The following is a 23,489-nucleotide window of genomic DNA, read 5'->3' as shown; positions in this document are numbered from 1 at the left end:
AACAGTATGCATCTCTTTTTATTTATGTCTTCTCTACTAGCCATTAGGACATGTAGGTATGCATGTTTAGTTAATCATTTGAAAATTCTGGCCATAATAACTACTCAGGCTCATTTCAGAAGTTAACATACTGAAGCTCTAATACCAAACGACATCTTACTTAGTAGGATTATAAAGCCCCGAGCTTCTTATTAATTTAATCTGTCGTTCAAATACCTGCCTTACATAACAACATGTTTTCTTCCTTAAACCGTCACATGAAAAACATAAACCAACTGCACTAACCAACAGACACAAATAGAAACCTTGTTTGTGAGATTTGTGTGACGTTGAGGGTTACATCAGAAATTCAGAGATGTACAAGTAGAATTTAACAACATAATTATGTAAACTGTGTACCCACATGGCATAGACCAGTTTCCTCTTAATTCTTATTTTTAATGGATTGTGTCTTTTAGCTTTTATTTGCCTGAAAAACGTCTTACAAATTCGTAATCATGTACTCGAACTTGTCTATCTTCTGGCGGGTGTTGCCTCTGCGGATCTTGCGGTAGGACACGGTGCTGTATTTGGAGGAAGTGAGGTGGTTGAAGGATTTCTGGTCAATGGATTTCTTTGGCAGAGGCAGAGTGGAGTAGCCTGGACTCAGGTTTTGATGAAACCCTGCAGGAGCGTGGATGTTGTGGTCCTGCTCTGGCTCACAGTCCACCTGAGTGTGCCTGTCACCTGACTTGTGGAGTTCAGCGCCAGACGTCTGCTCTGGGACCTCTGCCTCCTCATTCAGCCTTGTCCTGCTCTCTTCATCAGGTATATCAGAGGGCCGAAGGCTTGGTCCCTGTGGTTCCAGCACCACTTCTTCCTCATTTGCTGGTAGATTTGCTGAAAAGGAAAAAAATAAAGGGAATCGTCTGTTTTGCATTCTGCCTACCAAAGCCTGCCTCTCAGACACAATGCTGAACTCCTCTTACCTTTTTCTGTTGATACAGTTTTCCCAGGCTGTGGTTGCACATCAGTCCTTGTGCTGTTTAATTGCAGAGATTCTCCACAGGTGTTCTCAGACCTCTCTGGAGTTTGACTAGGCCGTGTTCCTGAATCTGCTGCACCTGACTGATCCATAGGTTCACTCTTTGGTGTCTGGAGCTCTTGCCGTTCCTCTCCTTGTTCACTCAGAAGGACCTGCTGGGTCACTTCCTTCTTCCTCTCTGAATTTTCTTTGAAGGACTCTTCCCCTGGATCGTCCTCCTCCTGCAGTATCGATTCATCAGCTGCCGCGCTTTTGACATTAAGCTCGTACCCGCCGGCGCCAGAATCACAAGATGTGTTTGCCTGAGCTTGGTCCTCATCACTGTAGAACACAGAGTCTTCTCCCTCCTCCGCTGACCACACGTCTCTCTCTTCAGGTTCCTCCAGCGTGCGGAGGGCCTCCAGAGTGATCCCACCAATTATCTCCAGCACCTGTGACGCCAGTACTTCTTCTTCTGCTGTGAGTCTCGGGGCCTTTGGAGGCACTGTGCTCCTCTGCATCTCCATCTCTGTCTGTTTCTCTTTCATGTATATTGAAAATATCCAAGCTCCAAAGCTCTTAGCTGTTTTTCTGGAGATAATTTGTTGAATCAAGAAGCCTCAGACTCAGCATTGTCAAATCGTCTGTTCCAGCGTGCCAGGTATGTTACCAAAACGCTTGCTTTCATCCTATATTGTCAGAGAGTGAAGAAAGAATCCCTCCTCTCCAGCGTGCTCTGTCGTACCACGTCATCCTGTGTACGCGTGGAATCGCAGAAGAACAGGGTTTTGTTGTGGTCCCAACAAAGACTCTTTGTGACTCTGGCTTCTGCACATAAAGTGATTGTACTCAATTCTTCAATAATCTCTGCTGGGTGACCATCGCCATTCTGCAGCACTGAGAGGCTGGATTAACATTCTCCTATAGGTTTTCTTTGCAGTGTTTTCTCATGTGCAGAAGCTAAGCCTTGTTATGGCTTGAGTTTTAAGTGAACAGAAAGACCTTTTTACTTCTTACGTAAGGCACCTGATATAACATGAGGAAAACTTACACTGTGTCAAAAGCACACAGTAGAGGAAAGTAACCAAATACCTTTACTCAAGTGCTGTACTATGCAATTTTTAGGCAATTATTTTGTCAAATTTATGCTACTTAAAGCTTCTACTCTACTGTATTTTATAGAGAAATATTGTGCTTTTTACTTAACTCATTCCTTTATTTCATCATTATCGATGATGACCTACTAGATTATCAGATCTCTGTGAGCTGTTTGTCAAACGTTTCTCCTCTAAACTTCTCAAATAGTTTAATTTACATGACCGAAGAGAAGTTTGAAGCTCTCCACAATTTCACAAAAAAAAAAAAAAAAAAGAGATTAGAGAAAGGCCAAAGGAACCTTCCTCACACCTCCTAACTCGTGACCCTTTGGAGCTCTCGGACCTCTGGGTTGGATGAAACTATCCAACCGTGTCTAAAATAATTAAAACCAGCTTTAGTACATAGCATAATTTAAGTACATTTTGCATTTAGTAATTGAGTGTTTTTATACTGTCTTTTTACTGAAGAGTTCAGCATGAAACACAAGCTTGTTTTGTATCTAAAGAGCGAGAGAGAGAGACATGCTGTATATAAGCCCATTGAATAATTTCATTTTCATCTTCATGAATGACCTCTTATTTGGTTTTGCTTTTCAAAATTAAGTGTGTCACTGTCATCATTTTTGTGAATAGTAATCATCAAGTGCAGGAAATGCTTCAGTTTATCATAATGTGTTAATGGACCAGAGTGTCTGTCTGTCTGTGTCTCTGTGCCCTCACTGTTGTGTCAGCAGCAGGAAACCAGAGAAGTGAGACTTATTACAGGAAATGTGTGGGGTTTCTGTTCACAGGTTTTACAGCTAGATTTCTGCCAAATGTTCACTGCATCCCTCAGAACAATATTTGTTTTTCTCTATCTGTAAATTATGTGTATTACAAAAAGCTGCATCATCAACAGAACTCTTCAGTGTAGCTCAGTATGTAAAAAGACACACCTTTCCTGTTCAAGTGGTTTAGCTTTAGAATGAACTTGCACAAAAACACTTGTGGGTGAGACTTTGCAAGTTTATTTTTTTTTTTTTTCAGTTTTTTGCATACACTTTATCTTGACTTGATACAAAAACAAAAAATTCACACATTCTTTAAAAAGTTTTATTTTCTCGCCACTGAAAATAAACTTTCGTTCAGACTTATAAGAAACCTGTTCCGCGTTTCGGAACCAACAACGAAAGTGACTTGTATACCGCCTGAAAATAATTTTGGAAATGAAAACAGTTCAGTAGTACCTCTTCTAACCCACATCCTGTTTTGAACTGAGCAGCCGTCTATACACAGGAGAGCCTGGATTTTGGTTTTAAGCACCTAAACATGACAGAAATATCATTTAAACATGAGTGGTTATTGTGTATTTTATGTCACAATGGTCTCATTTTTAGAATGCAAGGTGCAACGTGAGCTACTGCAGTTCAGACTGATATGATTAATGCTGATCACATTCATACATTACTATCTTGTATGTACATTAATTCAAGCACTTGTTCAGAGAAGGAACTTTTTACATTTTCATAATGCTTTTGTGCCACCACAAGTGTAAGCCCAACAGACTCATCTTAAAGTCTTTGACAAATGCCAAGAGCCACATTGTCCGTCATCCCTGTCTGTGTGGTTTTTTATTTTTAAAGGGTTAATCCAGTCCTTACAGAGAGGTGAAGCGCTTCATCTTCATTCACAGTGTCTATTTCACTGATAGTTTGTTCACATCTCCTCCTCCTCAACTGATCGCTGCAGCCCGGGAATTAACTTGAAGATGTGTTTGCGAACGCTGCCTCTCCTGCTTTTGCGGGGCAGGGTACCAAACAAGGAGGAGATCCTTGTTTCCTCCCAGGAAGGTGAGAGGGAGCTGCTGCTGCTGACCAAACTGGAGCTGCTGGAGCGGCAGAGGGCTCGGTGATGATTGCTGCTGTCCTGTGATGGAAAATCTCTGGAGAAAAAGCAGCCATCGTCTTTGGTGCTGGCTGCACTGAGGGGGCTGGGAGAGCTCAGATCCCCAAACACACTGGTCTGGTCACTGTCATCAGTCATCACGCTCCTGTAGCTACTGTCACTTGAAAAACGGCGACCACAGCGGCCCGTGGGGGAGCTCAGGATGTCCGAACAGTCCATTGAGAGGTGAAGGCTGCTGTTGTTCAAGTTACCTGAAAACATAACAAAGTGGCTGTCAGTAAAAGTTGCACCTGCCGAGATGTTGGCAGCAGGAAGTTCGTCAGCAGCTTCTTTGTTCATTTCTCAGGGGAACTCCTTCATTTAATTTATATGGAGTTCAATTCACATCAGAAACATCAGGCGCAGCTTCAGAAAGAGGACAAGGGCTGTGAGAAAGGAAGTGCTGTGGTTTGACAGCTGAGCAAACCGTCTCACCTCGCAGCAGACGTCTTTCCTGTACTGTAAGTGCTTGCAGCTCCATCAGTTTCTCGTGTAGTGATTGCTGTAGAGGCAAAAAAAAAATGTATTTTTACTTCAAGTTATTAGTTTAATGTATTTAGATCATTTGCCTATAAACCCCAAAATTTAGTATTGCCAGTGCAGGTTTGTGTTGTGTAGCGGCAGTCATTTGTATGTGGATTAATACAAGCGTGAAGCAACATGTCAACAACGCACCTTCAGCAGGTTCATCCTCTTCTTCAGCTCTATCTGCTTCACTACATTCCCGCATACAGTCTCCATCCTGCAATCACATCGTAACACAGAATTACACCTCGTCCAGAAAACTTTGTTCCTGTAGTGTTTGTTTTTTTTTCTCTGTTTTCTCTGTTTATCCTTATTCTGGGATGTTGTTGTTTCTGTCACTCACTTTAAACTGTTGGTTGATTCTCTTATCAGATCAAGTATGTGCTGATGAGATGATCCTTCGATGCTGACCCCATTGATGGTGACAATAATGTCTCCTGCAACAAAACGAGCAGGCAACAACATAAGGTCATCAGTTATGAGAAGACAACATGGCTTCCTGTGTGTGTGTGGGTGGACGTTCATGTGTGGTAAGTGTTACATCTGTCAGTGCTCACCAGAGAGGTATAATAAGGGCTGACGGTTTTGTGTGAGTGTGTGTGTGCAGGGCCTGAATGGAGGATGTTCGTGGCTCACCTGCGGTCAGGCCAGCGCTTTCAGCAGCGCTGTCCTCCTGCACCTTACTCACAAACGTGCACATCTCCACCGCAGAGCTGTTCTTCAGCTGCAGGCCATAAGTCTGCAACAAGATACGAGTTTGTCAGCAACGCTGCTAAATCACCTTTGTTTGCTTTATTTAAAAAAAAAGAAAATCTTTGTAAGCATGAATTAGACAAAAAAAATTAACTATAAAGTTAAAGATTTAAAAGCATAACAGTTATAGATGTGAGTGAGTATAAAGTGATGTGATAACTCTTACCTGAATTTCAAAGCCAAATGTTTCATTGTCTTGCTTTTCCAGTACAATTGTGATTCTGCACAAAAAATAAAATAAATACTTTAGGAACTGCTCTTTATGTACTTAAGCTGAAAAAACATCTTTTGCATGCTATTTTGCAACAGGAAAAGTACATTGTATACTATTTTGCATGCGGTAAGACTAAAGGGGAAAACTTCAAGTGAATGAGAAATTGCATGTCAGATTTGATGTACTTACCTTTGTGGATCAGAGTAATTAACCAGGGAGCCAGAGTCGCTTTGTTTGGGCTGTGAATGGAGAAATGCAGAATTCCTCTCTTTAAAACAACATAATGGACTTAAGTTTTAAACCTATCAGTAAACTATGGGAGAACATGCTGATCCTATAGCGTTACATAACTCCAAGGATTAAAATTGTTAAAAGGCTTTTGACCAGTTGCAGGGAGCTGCTGTATTTGTGGGAAATCACTGAATTGTACCTCATTATAAAAGTGTGCAAGAAAAACCTGAGCTTGAACCTCATATGTCAGTCATCGATTTCAGTTGCAGAAGTGTGTGTGTTTACACTCCACGTTCCAGCTACTGTATACATTACACCTGGCTTATTGTCTCACCTTGTGCACTCTGGTCAGAGAGCCCGAGTTCTGCCGGTGGCGATCATTGTGTCCCCTCAGTGAGCGCCTGTACCACAGGGAACATTTCTTCTTCAGAGTATTATCCAGAATGTAATTCTCTTGACTGCCCTGGCGTTGAAGTCCATTGAAATTCATGGTGGACTGCATGGTAGAGTAGTCCTCAAAGCACCATCATGTCTTGCTGCAGCAGCCCTTCAGCGAGTGTGTGGTCCTGCCCTGCTGTGCAGCCAAAAGTAAAATGTGTGAAAGCGGAAATTCACGTCACGTGACGGCTGTGGTAGACCTGCATCTGTAGCCTTGGATACCTAATTTCCTGTTCACGTCTTTTCACGTCTGTTCTTCTTTTTTCTCTTTCTTGAGAAGAGCTGGTCTTTTGAAAAGCAAAGGAAGGAGGTCGTACAAGCTTTTTTTTTTGTTCTTCTCAATATCCCCCTTCAAACAGTCCCTTTCCCTTTTTGCAGTCTTAGCAATTCGATTTCTGGTCTGTCAGAAATCAGCAATGCATGAGAAACTGCCACCTCACGCCTCCACCAGCACCTGCTTCCAGCCTCTCTCACTCTCAGTTTCTCAATGGGCTAAGCTTCGGTCTGAGCCGAGTCCTGTGTTCTGCCAAGCAGGGAGACTTGTCTTATGAGGGCAGACAAAAGGCTGATTTAGCTTGGGGCCAGTGTCGCTCTCTGAACAGACAGCATGGGTCACTGGGCAGAAGGTATCAGACATGGTTTGCTTCAAAATGAATATCACACACATATGCACACACATTCTGGCAGTCAGGCTGATGGGAAGAAGAAAAGTGAACCACAGTGCACTACCACACCCATGCCTTCAAAGCGTGCACTGTTTACTCTGCAGGAAAACAATATCATCTTTCACCGCGTACAAAAGCCGCCTTTCTTTGGTGAGCAGAAAATCACCAAAGAAATTATTTCACTTTAAGTCTCATTACTGTATACAACCCAGATGAAATATTCCTCAACCAGCAGATTGCCTCACAGTCCCAGTCCCCTCTGCCCTACTGACCCTCAGCAGCACTGTTGGCCAACCGACCACGAGACCGTCTGGAACACAGATATCCCATTCCACCAGGACATTGCAAATTCCCTTTCCGATCACTGTAAGTACACAGGAGCATTTGGTTTGTTCTCTACACTGGCAGCAGGTACTGCTGCTTGGTAGAAGTGAGAAACAGAAAAGCACTGGATTCTGTAAAACATGAGAAATAGTGGAACCGAATGAGTTTTAAAGGATAATTTCAGAGTTTGTTTTTTTATATATATCTTAAAAGAATACTCAAATGTATGTAATGTATGCTGAACAGTTATTGGCTGATGTAATAATTCCTTCTGCCTATACTGACTGTCTTGTTTTGTGTCCAGATGCTTTCTAAAGTCCAGCTGAAGCTAATATGAGGCTGCAGCAGGCTTTTCTAAGCAGATCAAATGTCTATTTTCCAAAATTACACTCATTTTAGTAAAAAAAAAAACTTTCTTTCTGTTTCATACCTGTTTCAGTGTACACAGAGAGATGAGAGTGTTGTTTAAAGACACACATGAAAAGAGTGCAAATATAGTTAAAATAGCTAAAAAGTTAGTATATAGTTATAGAAGTATATATAGTTAGTATATAAGTATGACATTTTTGATGACGGCACCTTTTCCTTACTTTTCACCAAAGTGTCCTTAAGCATCCTGTTAGTGACTCTGTGGGGTTTCTGAGGTGACAACTCAGTAAAATCTATTAAAGCAACTCACAGCAAAATCATAAAGCATCTGACTCATCTGAAAAGTGCTGATGACCTCAGTGGTACGGCTTTATTTCCTCTGCCTAACGGACGCATCCACATCATAAACAGCGCGCTCGCACAGAGTGTCACGATAGAAAGCACGGATGAGTCATGTCAGTTAAGGTAAGTGAGTGATGGGGGAGATGAAAATGACCTGTTTCAGATAAGTTGTTCCGGGAAATCCTGTCCTACGTGCAGCAACATGCATATCACAATCAGCACAATCTGAACCCACAATCTGGACTGCCAGAATTACAGTTACAATATGATTCATGTGAATTCCTTTGATCACAATAATCATACAGTGAAAATCTGGTATCATGACAGCCCTTATTTCATGTTAAAATGAAAAAGCATCAAGAAAAAAGGTAAAAACTCCATGAAAAGCTGTTTATTGACCCACTCATATCACATATTTCTATACAGAATAAATAGTGCAAGAGATAAGATACAATACAGTGGCAAGAAAACCTGACCAACAACACAAAACAGTTTCACAGAAGTTCAAAACAGTGAATCCAAATAACCGGATGGGTTAAAAAAAAAATAATTTTGTGAAAGTGGTGTCACCTTTGTTTAGTAATTTTACACAAAATATCTATGTAAAAAAGACACCAGTCAGAAATTGCACACGGTGATCATTCCTCTTTGGAATGACTGATAAGTCATTATATGCTTAGTTCTCAGTTCTTCTCGGTGTCACCCGGTTCTTGAAGAAGCAGATGTGACAGAACAGACAAAATATAAGCTTGGCTCAGCAGAGAACATCAGATAGAAAACCCCCCCAAAAAATTTACTTCATGATTATTTTCAATGGTATACGACTGAATACCACAGACTCGGTATATCCTGTCTGCAATCTGCATCACAGAGTCACATGATTCCATGATTAAAGTCAACTAACAATTTCACAGAAAGAATAAAATGAAAGACAGACAGGAAATGAACTTGTATTTGCCAAGAGAGCAACAGACTGCTGTACATAGCTTATTTTCAAGAGGCAACACAGCTGATGCTACATGTCATCCAGTAATCACAACAGCAGAATATTCCTATGTGTCAACACTTGGGCCGAGCAGCTACATGAAAGTGTGCAACTCGCCTTAGCAGCTACAAACATGAGCATAACTGTGTATGCGGAGCTAAACGTGAATTAAAAGCTCTGCTGGATGGGAAAGCTTTTCTCCCCAGCATTGGTTTCACACACGCCACAATCATTACTCAGATTCACGTCTTTAAAATACAAGGTCTCTTCGCATGATATGAAACACACACACACACACACAGTCGCATGCACACACAGGGACTCCTGCACACATACATAAGCACACAGGGTGTACAGATTTGCCCGTGGGCACTTTCCCCTTAACCTGCTATGACAAGGCTTTACAGGCCTCAGCATGCAGCTGCACAAGTGATCCAGTGTGTACCCATCACACAAACCATGTGAAATATCTTCAACATCTGAACACATTTTTTTTCCTCTTGCTTTATCAAGATCTGCCCATGTTTACTAATTATTATCTGGTATAACAGAAAACCTGCTGTAAACCAGTACCAGGCTTGTAAAAATGGAGATGTACTATATGTAGTTTTTAGATTTCCCTGTTAAAATTAAATTATTATAAAGTCTTGACTTGTGCATTAGGGCAGCTAAGATTGAATTTCAGTGCGAATAAACATTCGAGACAAAACATCAGCCAAACCTTTCACATTCATGAATGAGCTTTTTGTCAACAAGCTAGCACTCAGCTGCCAGACAGCAGCTCTATTCAACAACTGAACACTTTAAATGTGCAAACTTTCTTACAGGAATTTATAGCTTCTCTTAAAGTAAAGAAGAGAAAAAAAAGGCTGTAACCACTTTAATAATCCCAGGAGGCTGTAAAAATACAGAGTGAAAACTTTCTAAGTCTTACCACTAGTCTGACTAAATATTTAAAGTTTGGCCAGAGTTTACTGTGATGACTTTAGGCAGCCAAAGGCTTCACTCATATTAGCTTAAGCTGGATTGACTTACAGTCATCGAAACATCAATATTATTACAATACATCCTTTGGAGGGCGCCAAATCCATTCAGTACTCAACAGAAGGAGCGACCGATGGACCGACTCACAGTGGTTAGAACATATCAAACCCCACTTGGATACATTCAGCTAAAGGGCGTCTTCCACTTGGAAACACACGCAGTTGTCTTCCTGTTAAGTGTATAGGAACCTTTCCTCAGAGCTTAAAGCAAACCGTTTAGCTACAACCGAACTGTAGCGACTCTGCACAAGCACATCAAAAACTTTAGAGCATCAAAGCGTCATTTTTAACAACTCAGTACCAGTTAGGGTATTATCAGCTGCTCTCCAGGGGCCAGTTTCCTTTGTGATTGTCAGTTAGCACACAACCTACCAGCAATACTGTGTTTGCTACAAGATATGGCACGAAAACTTCACAATGTGCAACTTTAAGCTTTGGGCACTTCAATGTGTTGAGGTAGCAAAATACTCTTTATTCTCTTACTTCATATGGCTCTTCCTTCAGCTGTTTGTTTCACATTGTCTTATGTGGTGTCTGTGGGCTAAGCAGCAACAGACACTCGCCTGCAATACTTTGGCACCAAAAACATCCTAAATCTGCCCTCTGGGGGTGAACAGTGTGCTTCTGTCCTGAAGAGGGCACCCTCAGGCAGTTAAAGAGTGCAGATTCTCCCTGTTTTCATCCAACAACCTTCAGTCCGTCGTGTTGCACCAGTGCCTGCACCGGTGCTGATCTGCAGCTCCAACAGATAAGTCTAATCTTTGGCGTCCTTGTTGACGGACAGCTGAGACACAGTTTTCTTGACCCGCAGAGCAGTGAGTCGAGCGGAAGGGTTGGCGTACCAGCACTCCCTCATCAGTTTACCCATCACACGCAGAGCCTGGTGTGTCATCAAGGAGACAGTGTTATTTATGAAAAAAATCCAAAATGGCACATTATACTTAAATACCACTAACTTCAGCTACATGTACGTCGACTCTCTCATTACTTGATTCTGTATGGATAACTTCACAGCAGTAGGCGATAACTGCTGTGGCCAGAAATTAATAATGTAATATGTCAGAATAACAGAAAACTCGTTGTTCCTCTGTTATGATTCAAAGTGAAATGAGGAAACAGAGAAAAAAGAGAAAAGCGTTTTCACCCGAATGGCCACACTTGAATTAAACAGCAACAAGACGAGATAATCATTCAAATGAGCATAATTTCTGACTGTCTCTCCTTGAAGGCATTGTTCACTCAAAAACACTCCAACGCTCAGAAAGGAAAGCTGGAGAGAGAAGCTCAGATCCTTCCTGCTGTCTCACCTTCACACAGCTGGCCAATCACTGCATGACACAGCGCTTTGTGGCAACACAGGCCCTCCTAATCACCGGTGGCTCGACCATATGACTTGTTTTGTAAGGCATACTGAGACCTTAAGTGTAGTTTTCAAGTACAACATGAATGACAGGAATGACTACTACAGGTGGAAAGGTAGGTGGAAATTTAAAACCACTTCAAATTGTTTGTTCTCTTCAAACATTTGTAGTCGCTGACCATGTGCATGTAGTCTATCCTTTCTAAACTAACCAAACAGGCTGTTTCTGACCGACTTAATTCAGTTCAGCACAAACTAAACTAAAAGAAATAATCTTATTACTTACTGCATCCTGATTATTTTAGTCTTTCAGGCAGCTTTTATCCAAGAAGTAGGCTAACGTACTGAACTGAGCTGACAGCAGGGCCCTCACCACGTCCAACGGTAAAAGGCACTAATTCAGATTTAGGATTTGTTCACACATGCACCTCTGCTGCAAAAAGAACACCTGTGTTGTACGAAACTGGATTTATGCTCTGAGAATAAGGTGTGCTAAGTCTGTTTTGTTTTGTATCTAACTTTTTTTCGTACTCACCCACGATAAGTTAATATCGTACTGTCTCTCACCTCACAGCTCTGCCACTGGTTGGGAACGTTGGGCCTGAGTTTCTGCTCGCACACCACCTTCCTCATGTCATCGATGGTCGGATCCGAAGGCACCAGGTCATAGTAAGGCAGCTGGAAATCTTCCTGAAGCCCTGACAAAAAAAATATCACAAATGACACAGATGGAGATTTTTTATTATTATTTATTATTTTTTATTTCCCTCAGCTGCTTATTGAAGCACAGGACTAAAATGAGAAACAAGGATGTAAACAACAGCGACTGACTGATACTGGGCCAATTTCAATTTCATCAGTGGTCTGATGTATATATCACTTGTGCCGTAATTCAGTTTGGCTGATGACTCATCCATTAAATATCTGTAGTGCGTGTGGGAGTACATGTACGTGTATCATTTAAAATACCCCTAACGGAGCATCGTCGGGCCAGTTCCCAGAAAACCAGACCAAGCGAGTAGATATCCGCCCTCTTGAATGACTCAAAGCTGTGCATATTGATCGTCTCATCCAAGATTTCCGGGGCCATGTACCTGCAGAGGACAACATGATTAAGGCCTAATGACATAAAAAGGATAGTACTTCAAATACCCCTAACCGATTTGTCAGTGGGTTTGTTGTAAATCTTTTTTGTTTTTTTTTCCAATCTTGAGTGAACATCCTACATGTAAAGTAACAACAACAAAACAAGCTCAGCTCATCACTGAACATTCAAGGTTCAAACATTATGTTTCTGGGAACCTGAAGAACAAAAACCTTAAAGACTTAAAAACCATAACTGACAGAACACGGTGACTTTAGATCAACAAAGAAATTAGCCTCAGGGAGTTTTAATCTTACGCTAAAAATTTCAATTCCACACATAAACTGTTTGTTTAGTCTCAAAAAAGAAATGCGTGCGTTAATTAACAATAATAGCAATCACTTCATTAAAAGAAAAAACATGTTTTTACAGCAACTAGAACCACCACAGCGTTTTGTTCAGCATTTTTCTCAACGGACCTTCAACCACACGGATTATTTCATGATTGCACTGTGTCCACACTCAGTTTGAACTACTCTGATAAAAAAAAAAAAACATATTATTATTTTAGGTGGTATCACTAGTGGGGCTGACTTTGCACGACACCAGAGAAAACCCACTGGATTATGGATTCTGCTTTTATTGCAGAAAACAGTGTCTGGAAAGCATTGATTGATTGATGTTAACTTTGGAGAAATTCAGTGGATTCACAATTGAGATTATTTGAAATCTGGCAAATCAAATAAATTGAACCTAATGAATTAAATTTGTTTTTGCTTCAGTTTAATTTCCTGTTTCTTCTTTGCTAATGCTGTGTTGCCTCATGGCGTAAATCCAACCTCTTTGTTCCCACTCTGTGGTTGGATGGTATGTCGATGGTGTTGGTGCTGGAGTCGTGTTTCACAGCCAAACCCAAATCTGCGATGACTGCTGTGCCATTCTTCTTAACCAGCACATTTTTTGACTTTAGGTCTCTGTGAGCAATGGCAGGTTTCCCTAGAACCAACAAAGCCAGAAATAAGCATTTAGCCCTAAAAATGTGCTTTATATTGAGACAATATTTTCAGTTATGAAAATGCAGAATTAATAGACAAAAAACCTTCTGCATCAATGTTGGGTGGTATTCTGACATGCCATACAGTCCAGAAAGTATTCACGCCGCTTCACTTTTTCCACAGTTTATTTTGTTACAGTCTCATTCCAAAATGGAATAAATCAAATTTCTCCCTCAAAAATCCACACAAAATACCCCATAATGACAAAGTGAAACAAGTTTGCTTGATTTTTTTTCTTATTTATTAAAAATGAAAAACAAAAAAAGTAACATGTACATAAGTATTCACACCCTTTGTCCTGACACTCAAAATTGAGCTCAGGTGCATCCTGTTCCCATTGATCATCCTTCAGAGGTTTCTACAACTTGAGCTGAGTCCACCTGCGGTAAATTCAGCTGATTGGGCATGAGTTGGAAAGGCACACAGGAGTCTATATAAGCCCCACAGTTGACAGCCCATGTAAGAGCACAAACCAAGAGACAGGATTGTGTCGAGGCACAGATCAGGGGGAGGGTACAGAAAGATTTCTGCTGCATTAAAGGTCCCAAAGAGCACAGAAGTTTAGAACCATCAGGACTCTTCTTAAAGCTGGCCATCTGACTAAACTGAATGTTTGGGGTAGAAGGGCCTTAATCAGTCAGAGAGGTGACCAACAATCCAATGGTCACTCTGACAGAGGTCCAGCGTTGCTCTGTGTAGAGGGGAGAACCTTTAAAAAGGGCAACCATTTCTGCAGCACTCCACCAATCAGACCTGTATGGTAGAGTGGCCAAACAGAAGCCAGTCCTCAGTAAAATGCATATGAAAGTCCACCTGAAGTTTGCCAAAAGGCACCTGAAGGACTCTCAGACCATGGGAAACAAAATTCTCTGGTCTGATGAAACAAAGATTGAACTCCTTGGCATGAATGACAAACGTCATGTCTGGAGTAAACCAGGCACTGCTCATCACCTGGCCAATACCATTCCTACTGTGAAGCATGGTGGTTGTAACATCATGCTGTGGGGATGTTTTGCAGCAGCAGGAACTGAGAGACTAGTAAGGGTTGAGGGAAAGATGACTGCAGCAATGTAAAGAGACATCCTTGCTGACAACCTGCTCTGTTCAAAAAGACTTGAGGCTGTAATTGCTGCCAAAGGGGCTTCAACAAAGTATTTTGTGTAGAATTTTGAGGGGAAAAAATGAATTTAATCCATTTTGGAATGAGACAGTAACATAACAAAATGTGCAAAAAGCGAAATGATGTGAATACTTTCCAGATGCGCTGTATGACATCATTTAATCAAATGATCACTGCTATCAATAACCCTTAATGTTAAGGAAATAACAAACTTGCTTTGCAATAGGCTTACTGTGCAATTACTGTAGTGCTGAAACAATCAGTCAACTAATCAATTAGTCCACCGACAGAAAAATAATCACCACACAATTCATCTTTTTAAGTAATTTATCAAGCAAAATACAGAACATTTGCTGTATATTGAGTGGAAAGGTTGCATGTTTTATATCAGGGAAATTGTTGTCTGGGGAAAAATTTAAATATATAAACACATAAGTCTTACCCTGCGTGCCAATGATTTCCATGTGAAGATGTGCCAGGCCACTGGCTATGGACAAAGCAAGGATGATCATGCCTTCCACAGAGACTGTGTACCTGTTCAGGTAGTCATACAGGGAGCCATGCTCATGATACTCTGACACCAACCAGAGCTGGGTCCATGAGCCATTGTCTGCAACACACAGCAAACATTACAGTCACAGGATGACACATTTAAAAAAGTCCCAGAACTATATCGTGAACTCGATGAGTGTATCTGACACCTTTGTTGTCGGCAGCAATGAAGCCCAAGATATTCTCGTGTCTGAGCATGATTGTCTGATAAATCTCTGCTTCACGAAACCACGACCTCTCGTCTCTGGAGGAGAAGATCTTCACCGCCACATCCTCCCCTCGCCACTTTCCCCGCCACACCTCCCCAAATCGACCCTTCCCAATGGTCTCCTGCAGGACAATGGTCCGAGCTATGGTCCGCTGGACCAGCAGTGGCAAACCTGCAAGACACAAAAAAATATTTTCACCAGCAGGACCACGAGCTGGCAGTGAGAAGACGAAACAAGCAGTCTGTGTCATCTAACTGTTAAACTGGCTTCTCTTACCAGATCCAGAACCCGAGGTGCTCATGTCATAGATCAGATCTTTGAGACATTTGTCAGGTGACATTAGCATCTGGTCATCCAGAGGCTCTTCTGGGTCCTGTTTGTGGGCTCTGCTGCAGGCACAGCGGTGGCCCTGCACAACAAACACACCCAGCAGGATCCCCACACACAACAGGCAGGAGGGCACCAGGATCAGCACGACAAGGTGCAGCCTGCTCCAACCGGGTTCTCCCAAAGGCCTCTCTGATAACACACACAGACACACATTCAACATGAATGAGAAGGAATTTCTAATTATGTTCATCACTGAGCTCCCTTTGATTGTTGCACCCTCTGGTGGTCATTGTTGAGTATGGCATTAAGTGTGTAGTGTACATCACAGTGTAGACTCTAATCCTTTTTTCAAGAGGACAATATGTAATCACTATCACATATGTGCTGCTGAGATGCTGATGCATTTCGGTGGAGGGGGGGAGACACATTTCTGACTTTAACACAAACTCAGCAAACTTAAACCATCAATTTGTCAACCATTTTAAAATTCTGAGAGATGCAATTTGTACATTTGGCAGATGCAAATTTATGCCTGCCCATAAATGTCATTCATCAAAGGTAATCAAAAGATACAGAATCTTTAAGTGGCACTAAATATTTCTCCAAAAGTGAAAACTAAATGTTATTTTTTTCCTCTCAGAGTAGGCTTCTTCATTTAAAGTGAGTGACGGGCACTGATCAGAAACAGGTGCACCATGAGGCCTTGTAATAAACTGTGGGTTTGGCAAAACAGCGTAACCTGGCATTTCCCTCTCTGACCTTCATTCTGTCTGTGGGTGGACAGAAGAGACCTGGACTCAAACAAAAATAGAAGAGCTCGTGGGCGCTGTGATAATATGAGATTTAAAGACATGCTGACAAAAAAATGCTCAGTGAATAACATTTTAGCATAGCACTACCATTAAATGATCGGTCTGGGGAAATACAAGGAATTTTGTATTTCAAAGTCTAACTTGACAAACCACTAGATTACTGTAACCTCATATTAGCTTCAGGAACAACTGCATGAACTAAAAGCTCTTTCAGCATACACACAGACATGTGAGTATTGTAACTACGGACTGGAAAAACCAAAACCTGATGAAGTGACTCCATGTTTCCAGCTTCATATTCTCAAATCCCCAGAGCATGAAATGTCCTCACCAGGAGTGACTGAAACATGCAACATCTGCGGATGGCCAAATGTGCAAAGCAACACGTCCTGAACTAAACCACAGTTTCCTAAGACATCTTTAGCCTTTTACCTAAATACATATCCTGCCATGCGTCCAACTGGAGCTCAGCAGATATGGTGCAAAACAACACTGTCCTCTACTCTGGCCCAGTGGCAAAAGACCTTCCACAAGCTGCAACTGTTCTCCAACTCCGTGGTGGCTCCACATGCGCCAGGGGGATAATCTCAGCAGTTATTTCTGCTATTAAATTGTTTTTTTGTTTTTTTGTTTAAATGCGAAGTCTTTGTGTATACAAAAACAAACACACAGACATGAATAAGAACACATGCTGATATTTAGCAGATTGATTCTGGTGTCCTCATTCGCAGTCAACAAAACCACCGCCTCAGGCTGCTGCGCTGACCCACCTCGTCAACAGTCAGCAGCACTTTACACTTTGAATCTCCTGCATCATCTCTACAGCTTATGAAAGTGACCGCTGTCTGCCCGTCCGCCTTTCTCTGTCTGTCCGATTGGTTTGGGTGCCGTGCTATATATTTGCATCCAGTATTTATATCTGTAAAAAGTCAAATTAGAGCTGAGACGATGAGTCAATCAACCGATTAGCCGATCGACAGGTTATTACTCTTTGATCATCTGTTAAATGTAAAATAAAATCCACTCTCTCTGAGGTTAATATTTGCTGGTTTTCTTCACTCTGTAAGACAATAAACTGAATCTTTGGAACTATTGATCCAACAAACAAGACATCTGAAGATGTCACCTTGTCCTGTGGGTTAGTGAGAGATTCAAATTCACTTACTTCTATTATTATATAATAGCTTGTATAACAAAATGAATTAATGAATATTTTATGATTTTTAACAACAACCAGAGCGATGTATTCATGAGCACTTAAAAAAAATCGTAAAAAAAACCCAATTCTCTTAGGTGCTTGCAAGCACTGAAATAAATATTAATGTAATATTAGTTTGCACAGGTTCACGTACAGAATGAATATTCTGTCAAATGGGATGCAACACATTTAAACCAAGTCAGTTGGAAGCCATTCAAGACTGGGAACTACTAAAATGCTAAAAAAGACTCCTTTTTGTTTACTTAGCTGTATTAATCAATGTATTCATGTGAACGGTGGGATAAATAACTATAAACTGTGTAAAGGTCTGCTTGTGGTGACCCACTGATCCATGTCTGACAGGCTAGTCATGCTAACTTCACTCTGCCCCAGTGTGAAAAAAGTGATTAATGCAGCTTTAAAGTAAATCTGATTTCTATTCCTTATGAATAGTTCAGTTTGCATATGCCTGTAAAGTCTTACAAAGTGAACCACCATGCTACGTGTAGCTCCAGTCTCCCAGTGTTTCCCCCTGAACTGTGGAAGTAATCCCTCTCTGCTTTGAGAACAAAATTCCACCTGACACGAGAGGCTTTTAGCTTGCTGTAGGACTACATGGCTGACAAAGAATTTATTTATAAATCAGGGATGGAGGGAGGATCACTAACCGCCATCCTATTGCCTCCGCCAGAGTTGTTATGTCACAGGATCTAGTAGGATCAGCATCCACCTCGTCTAGCCAGGGCCAGAATAAGTGGGAAATCCCACGCCGAATGGGCTGGTGTTGCTGTCGAGTGAATGCTGTAACTACTGAATTGTGACATTAACCGCCTGCGTGAGGCGATGAATCCATCTTTCTTCTTCTTACCTTTTCTCTCTAATCTTTATTGATCTAATTTTGAATACATTCATTTAAAAAATGAACTGAAGGACAACCACAGATAGAGGTGGGATTGCATATTGGCTGTACCGGGACGTAGGTGCAGAGTCTCATTGTTACAGAAATCAGTGAAGCAGCAGTTCCTCTTGGAGACATTGCGGGAGCTGTAGCAGAAGACCTGGCCCTTCATTTCAGAGGGCGACAGGCAGGACTTGACCGTCTCCTCCTTCCCATCAATCAGCATCACAGAGTTCCAGCAGGCGCCGTCTGCAGTCGTCTCACAGGTGTGGTTGGCGCACAGCTGGCACACACACTTCAGACCTGAAACACATTGCATTGCTCAGTATGACTGAACACGTTATGGCAGACACCCGTTAATTCACTTATTTGTAAAATCACTGAGGGGGAAAAGGACACCAGACAATCAGTTTCATTCACAAACGGTCATAGCCAGTGGTCTTTAACTCTTTAGAAGCAAGATTCTCCTGTTACATAAGGAAGTCCATGCTCTTAAATGGCTGGAGGTGGAGGAAACAGAGTAATGCCTCTTAGTTTAACACCCAGATAATCTTGTGCTCTACTTGGAGCTGCTGTCATGCTTTGTTTGATAAGACTGTGAGTGACAGATAAACAAGCCTGCATTGCTTGCTCACTGGAAAAACCTAGAAATAAATATTCTAGTTTAATTAATAAAACAATTTTCATATATGTAGTAGCTCAATGTGTATCTGCCTGTCATGAACTTAGATAATTTCAAGTATCTTTCAAAATGTGACCACTTTTTAGTATCAAGCAGTTTTAAATTGCTCAGTATGTCACCTCTTTATATAGGTTTATTCTCGTTTTCATGTATCAACTAAAACTGTTGGGAGAAAAGTGCCTTAGGTAACTTCTAAAGATGTAGATACCACTGAATGTGAAACCTATTGGGCCAATTCCCAACAAGTCCTCATGTGCACTCACAGACAGGGAATACTCTGCTTGTTGTTATTCATACTGCCAAAAAGTTATATTTGATCTTACAGTGGGATGTAAAGATGTGGAGCAATCTAATCATGTATACTGCATATGTATTACACTAATCTTTCCAAAAAGAACAAAAGCATGAATAATTTTTTTTTTTAATGTAAAAAAACAAAACAGACCTTAAACCAGATGCATTTCGCAACTCCATGCAACCACATTTGGTCCCACTCTTGAGCTGGTGGTCAGAGTTCATGCTGTGAACACAAGTGACTCCTGCTTTTGTAAGTGAGGCTTGAATTTAAATGTTTATGGTCCAGTGCAGGGATTTAGTCAGTGATAGGATTTATCTTTTTATGAAAGATTTATTTTAAGAAAATGTCTCATCCTTCAGAGTTGCTAAGCAACTCAGTAAGAAGGCTCAGGACAGACTGCGGAGGTCACACAGCTTAAATAATAAATGTAGCCATAGATTTGGATTCTATATTTATGGACCATCCAAGTAGCACTTAAAATGAAAAATAGTTTAATTTAATACTGCGTTATTGATATAAAAACAGAAAAAAAAGAACAAGATGGGGCCAAGGATTGAGCCATGGGGCACGCCGCAATGAAACTTTCCAGTTTAACAGATGGAAAGGGAAACATTTGAGTTGTCCCTGAAATACCCCAATAATGTTGTAGCTCATCAACAAGGATGATGTGGAAAATACTTCAAATGAGAAGGCTGGCATTGTTTTATACATCAAAGCAAGCAAATCCCATGAAAAAACAACTTTACTTCCCTGTACTATCTTCCTTTAGTTTCCCTGTCCTGTTCTTTGTACTCCTGAACACTGAAGGAATAAGTAGCTATAATAAGATAGAAGAAGAAGAATAAGAAGAAGATAATGGCAAGAAATTCTACATTCAACTTGTGTTTTGTGACTTGTGTCATTTTTATAAATGAATATAAATAAATAATCTCCTAAAAAAGTTGGGCACTGCAGTTTAAATTAATGTTACCACTTCTGCTGTTGCTGCTCCATTTAAATCAAATCATATATTTTTAGTATCGCATACTCATTGGATCTATTTGACTTAGAATTTAATATGATACTGCAGCAAAGTTGGGCAGGTGTTGCTTCCATAAAATTTCCAACCTTAAATTCATCTCACCGCAGCAATTTTTTCTCACTGATTCCATTTTTATAACATACATCAGCCGCCCAGTCTGGAGAATCCCTTTACATGTGACTTTATATTTATTACAGATTAATCTCTGCTTGTTTTAACATGGTGTATGAGCCACAACATCAAAACAGTCGGTGTGAAGACAACCAGAAATCACTGAAAGTTAAGCATCAGAAGTCTAACAACACAGTAGAGAATAAATGTTATGAAATGGAGCTCAGAGGTGCAATAAATGCAGTCTGTTGCAATCATTGCCTTTGTACGTTTGTCCTCGACTGAGTACAAAACTTCACAGTTTTGCAGATGGAGCAGTTAAAAAAATGAATCACAAAACATTAAATCCAATCAGTGACTTCTGAGAAAGTTTCTTGTCATTTCAAAGCTTCTGCACAGGTTTCTGTATAGGTTTCTTATCATTCCACAGAACATTTTCCCACCAGGTTCAAAGCTGTCCTGCACCCAGTTTCCCTCAATTATCAGCGATGATGCACAAAGTTGACACATTTACCAAATATGTGTCACTTCGAGTTGGTTAGAATTCAATAAAGAAGACATGAAGGGTTAAACTATTCCTAACAACTTATTAAGTATTTATGTGAGAATGGGAGGCTTGTACCTTGTTAACAGTACCATACTAACACTGAAGCTCACTACTAGCAGAATATAATTTGAGCTCTGCATCAAATACAGTTTTACAACCTGGGAACCTCAACTGGCAGTAACAGATTATTGATTACTAATGATCATTTTTATTCCATTTCCTGTTAAGATGCAAATCCTCACGCTGAAGAATCTGGAACCAGAAACAACTAATTGATTGTCATGCAGTTGGAGATTCATTTTCTGACAGTCCATGTAATCAGCTAATAGATCACTCTGTCATATGAAACTTCCAACTATTAATTTGTGCCCATGACAATGACATGTGATCTCACCATAATGTTACAATGTGTGTGCTGCCTGGGATATGGCAATGAAGGGTAAAAAAAATGACAATATTCTACATGTTTTGAGAGAAGATTTAAGATCAGATCTTTCAAACTATTGTCATATCAGACTCTTGTCTTCAATTTTTAAACAAGTTATTTGGGACAACTTGAAACACCCACTGGCCTACATGTGACCTAAGACAGGCTGTTTATAAGAGCTGGCTAGTTTTAACAACAAAAATGAACAAAACTCACATAACTTTAAACAAAAATTCATTTGGTGACATGACACCCAACCCTTGAAAACTGATGTGATGCTTTCTGAGAGTACAATTCGAGTTTATCCCAATTAACCCTCAATTTATACCATAAATTGCAGTTGAGTATCTCACAGTAAACTTTAAAAGACAGAGAAGGATTATCACACGCGTGCATAATGAACTCCATGGTTCTGATTGGCGTAATTTCAGGCAGATATTACAGTTTACACTTTTTCACAGCTACCCCTCGGTCTCCCCTACTGTACCTGCAGTCAGCTGGGCGACAGACAGAAAGATCAACGCCGCTTGAAAGCTCTGCATCCTGGGACAAGTCATGGCAAGAGCGGCATCTGCTCCCCTCTCCGACGCACCGATTCGCACAGCTACTCTACACAAAACGCAACATGACACATCGCGGTAAACGGCCACGCACCGCGCACAGACGCCTCGCAGTGAATGCGGGGAGGAAACTGGAAAACGCACTGAGAGCTTTTGCTCCGCCTCTGTTGACTGGGATTTAAGCGGATTATCGCTGCAGCCCTCCGATAAAGACATGTGAATGAGAGTCACAGAGGAAGTGTGTTGCGCATCCATTTAAGTCCTGCAGGTCCGGTTAAACACCACCTCCTGTCTCCCTATTGAATATGGAAATGTCTTCAGTTGGCGGAGGTGTCACTTATTTAGAAGTGTTTTCTGTGGAAGAAAACCAGGTCAAATTGTTCGCATTGTACTGAATAAAGTAAAGTAGACCTAACAGAGAGTTTTTGTAAGGACAACATGAAAATACATACTTAAATGAATCTCCATCAACAAATTAACCAAAACAAGAGCATTGAACTCCAACTCCATGAGTACAAACTAATGGGAAAATAAATGGCCTACTCTAACACACACTGGTGTCCAAGGACCAGTAGCTATGGATGATTTTGGGGGAAAAACTCCCCAAATTCTTGTAATGTACAGTGCATATATTAGTCCAAACACATGACGGCCTTATTATATGCCCAGTGACAAACCAGCACTCTCATCTTGTAAAACTACAAGCCCTGGGTTTTGTGTGTTAACTAACAGGTGGTCACTTTACATATTTATAGGAAAGAGCACAACATGCGGCCAATATAAGCTAAAGATCCATTGAGAGATGCAGACTGAGAGGAAAAGCCAGAATATGAGGCAATAAAGCAGGACCCACCTTTGTTGATACAAATTCCCCAACAAATTTGCAGTTAATTAAATTAGTAAAGACCAGTTCACATGTTTGGGAGTCGCCTGCTTTGCCTGGTTGTTAATCCGGGTAGTCTGTTTTGTACCATTGTGTGTGCCACTTCAGCCCCTCTTCTTGGAGATGAGCAGAACTCAGATCAGCAAAAACTGAAGGGAACTCGCCTGAAAAGATAGCACTGCTAACAAACCAACCCAACCATGCAGAGAGTAAACACTTCTGGGTAGTGATCACTAAATGAATCTTCTGTACATTAAGCTCAGTGCAAAGTTAACAGCTCAGCTCACCTGCATGCAGTGAGGTATTTGCTTCAGGCCAAATGTCACCAAGATTTGTTTCTGCTGCTCAGGCTCCATAACAACCAGGGAGATTAATGACTGAACTGAGCTTGTAATCACAAAGTCGACAGGAGTAAAAACACAAGAACAGA

General features: G+C 41.0%; 3 protein-coding genes across 3 annotated transcripts; all 3 read right to left on the bottom strand.

Annotated features, from left to right (window-relative positions):
* Positions 1-2: 2 nt before the first annotated feature.
* On the bottom strand, positions 3-1,960 carry LOC124067345 (ermin-like). Its single transcript, XM_046404633.1, has 2 exons — positions 969-1,960; positions 3-879 (listed from the first exon to the last, which is right to left on the bottom strand). Exons 1-2 carry the CDS (start codon positions 1,549-1,551, stop codon positions 482-484), a joined length of 981 nt encoding a protein of 326 aa, XP_046260589.1. The 5' UTR covers positions 1,552-1,960; the 3' UTR covers positions 3-481.
* A 1,127-nt stretch (positions 1,961-3,087) lies between these two features.
* Positions 3,088-6,689, bottom strand: LOC124067264 (cytohesin 1 interacting protein). The gene is made up of 8 exons (XM_046404486.1): positions 6,081-6,689; positions 5,705-5,754; positions 5,468-5,522; positions 5,185-5,287; positions 4,892-4,985; positions 4,699-4,765; positions 4,459-4,525; positions 3,088-4,235 (listed from the first exon to the last, which is right to left on the bottom strand). Exons 1-8 carry the CDS (start codon positions 6,246-6,248, stop codon positions 3,796-3,798), a joined length of 1,044 nt encoding a protein of 347 aa, XP_046260442.1. The 5' UTR covers positions 6,249-6,689; the 3' UTR covers positions 3,088-3,795.
* A 1,571-nt stretch (positions 6,690-8,260) lies between these two features.
* On the bottom strand, positions 8,261-22,519 carry LOC124067263 (activin receptor type-1C). The gene is made up of 9 exons (XM_046404485.1): positions 22,104-22,519; positions 18,603-18,833; positions 15,569-15,811; positions 15,233-15,463; positions 14,974-15,141; positions 13,196-13,352; positions 12,242-12,366; positions 11,840-11,970; positions 8,261-10,792 (listed from the first exon to the last, which is right to left on the bottom strand). Exons 1-9 carry the CDS (start codon positions 22,429-22,431, stop codon positions 10,667-10,669), a joined length of 1,740 nt encoding a protein of 579 aa, XP_046260441.1. The 5' UTR covers positions 22,432-22,519; the 3' UTR covers positions 8,261-10,666.
* Positions 22,520-23,489: the final 970 nt, after the last annotated feature.

Source organism: Scatophagus argus, chromosome 11 (assembly GCF_020382885.2).
Source record: "Scatophagus argus isolate fScaArg1 chromosome 11, fScaArg1.pri, whole genome shotgun sequence".
NCBI lineage: Eukaryota > Metazoa > Chordata > Actinopteri > Scatophagidae > Scatophagus > Scatophagus argus.
Note: the sequence above shows the minus strand (reverse complement) of the source record. Positions and strands in the feature narration are given on the sequence as shown.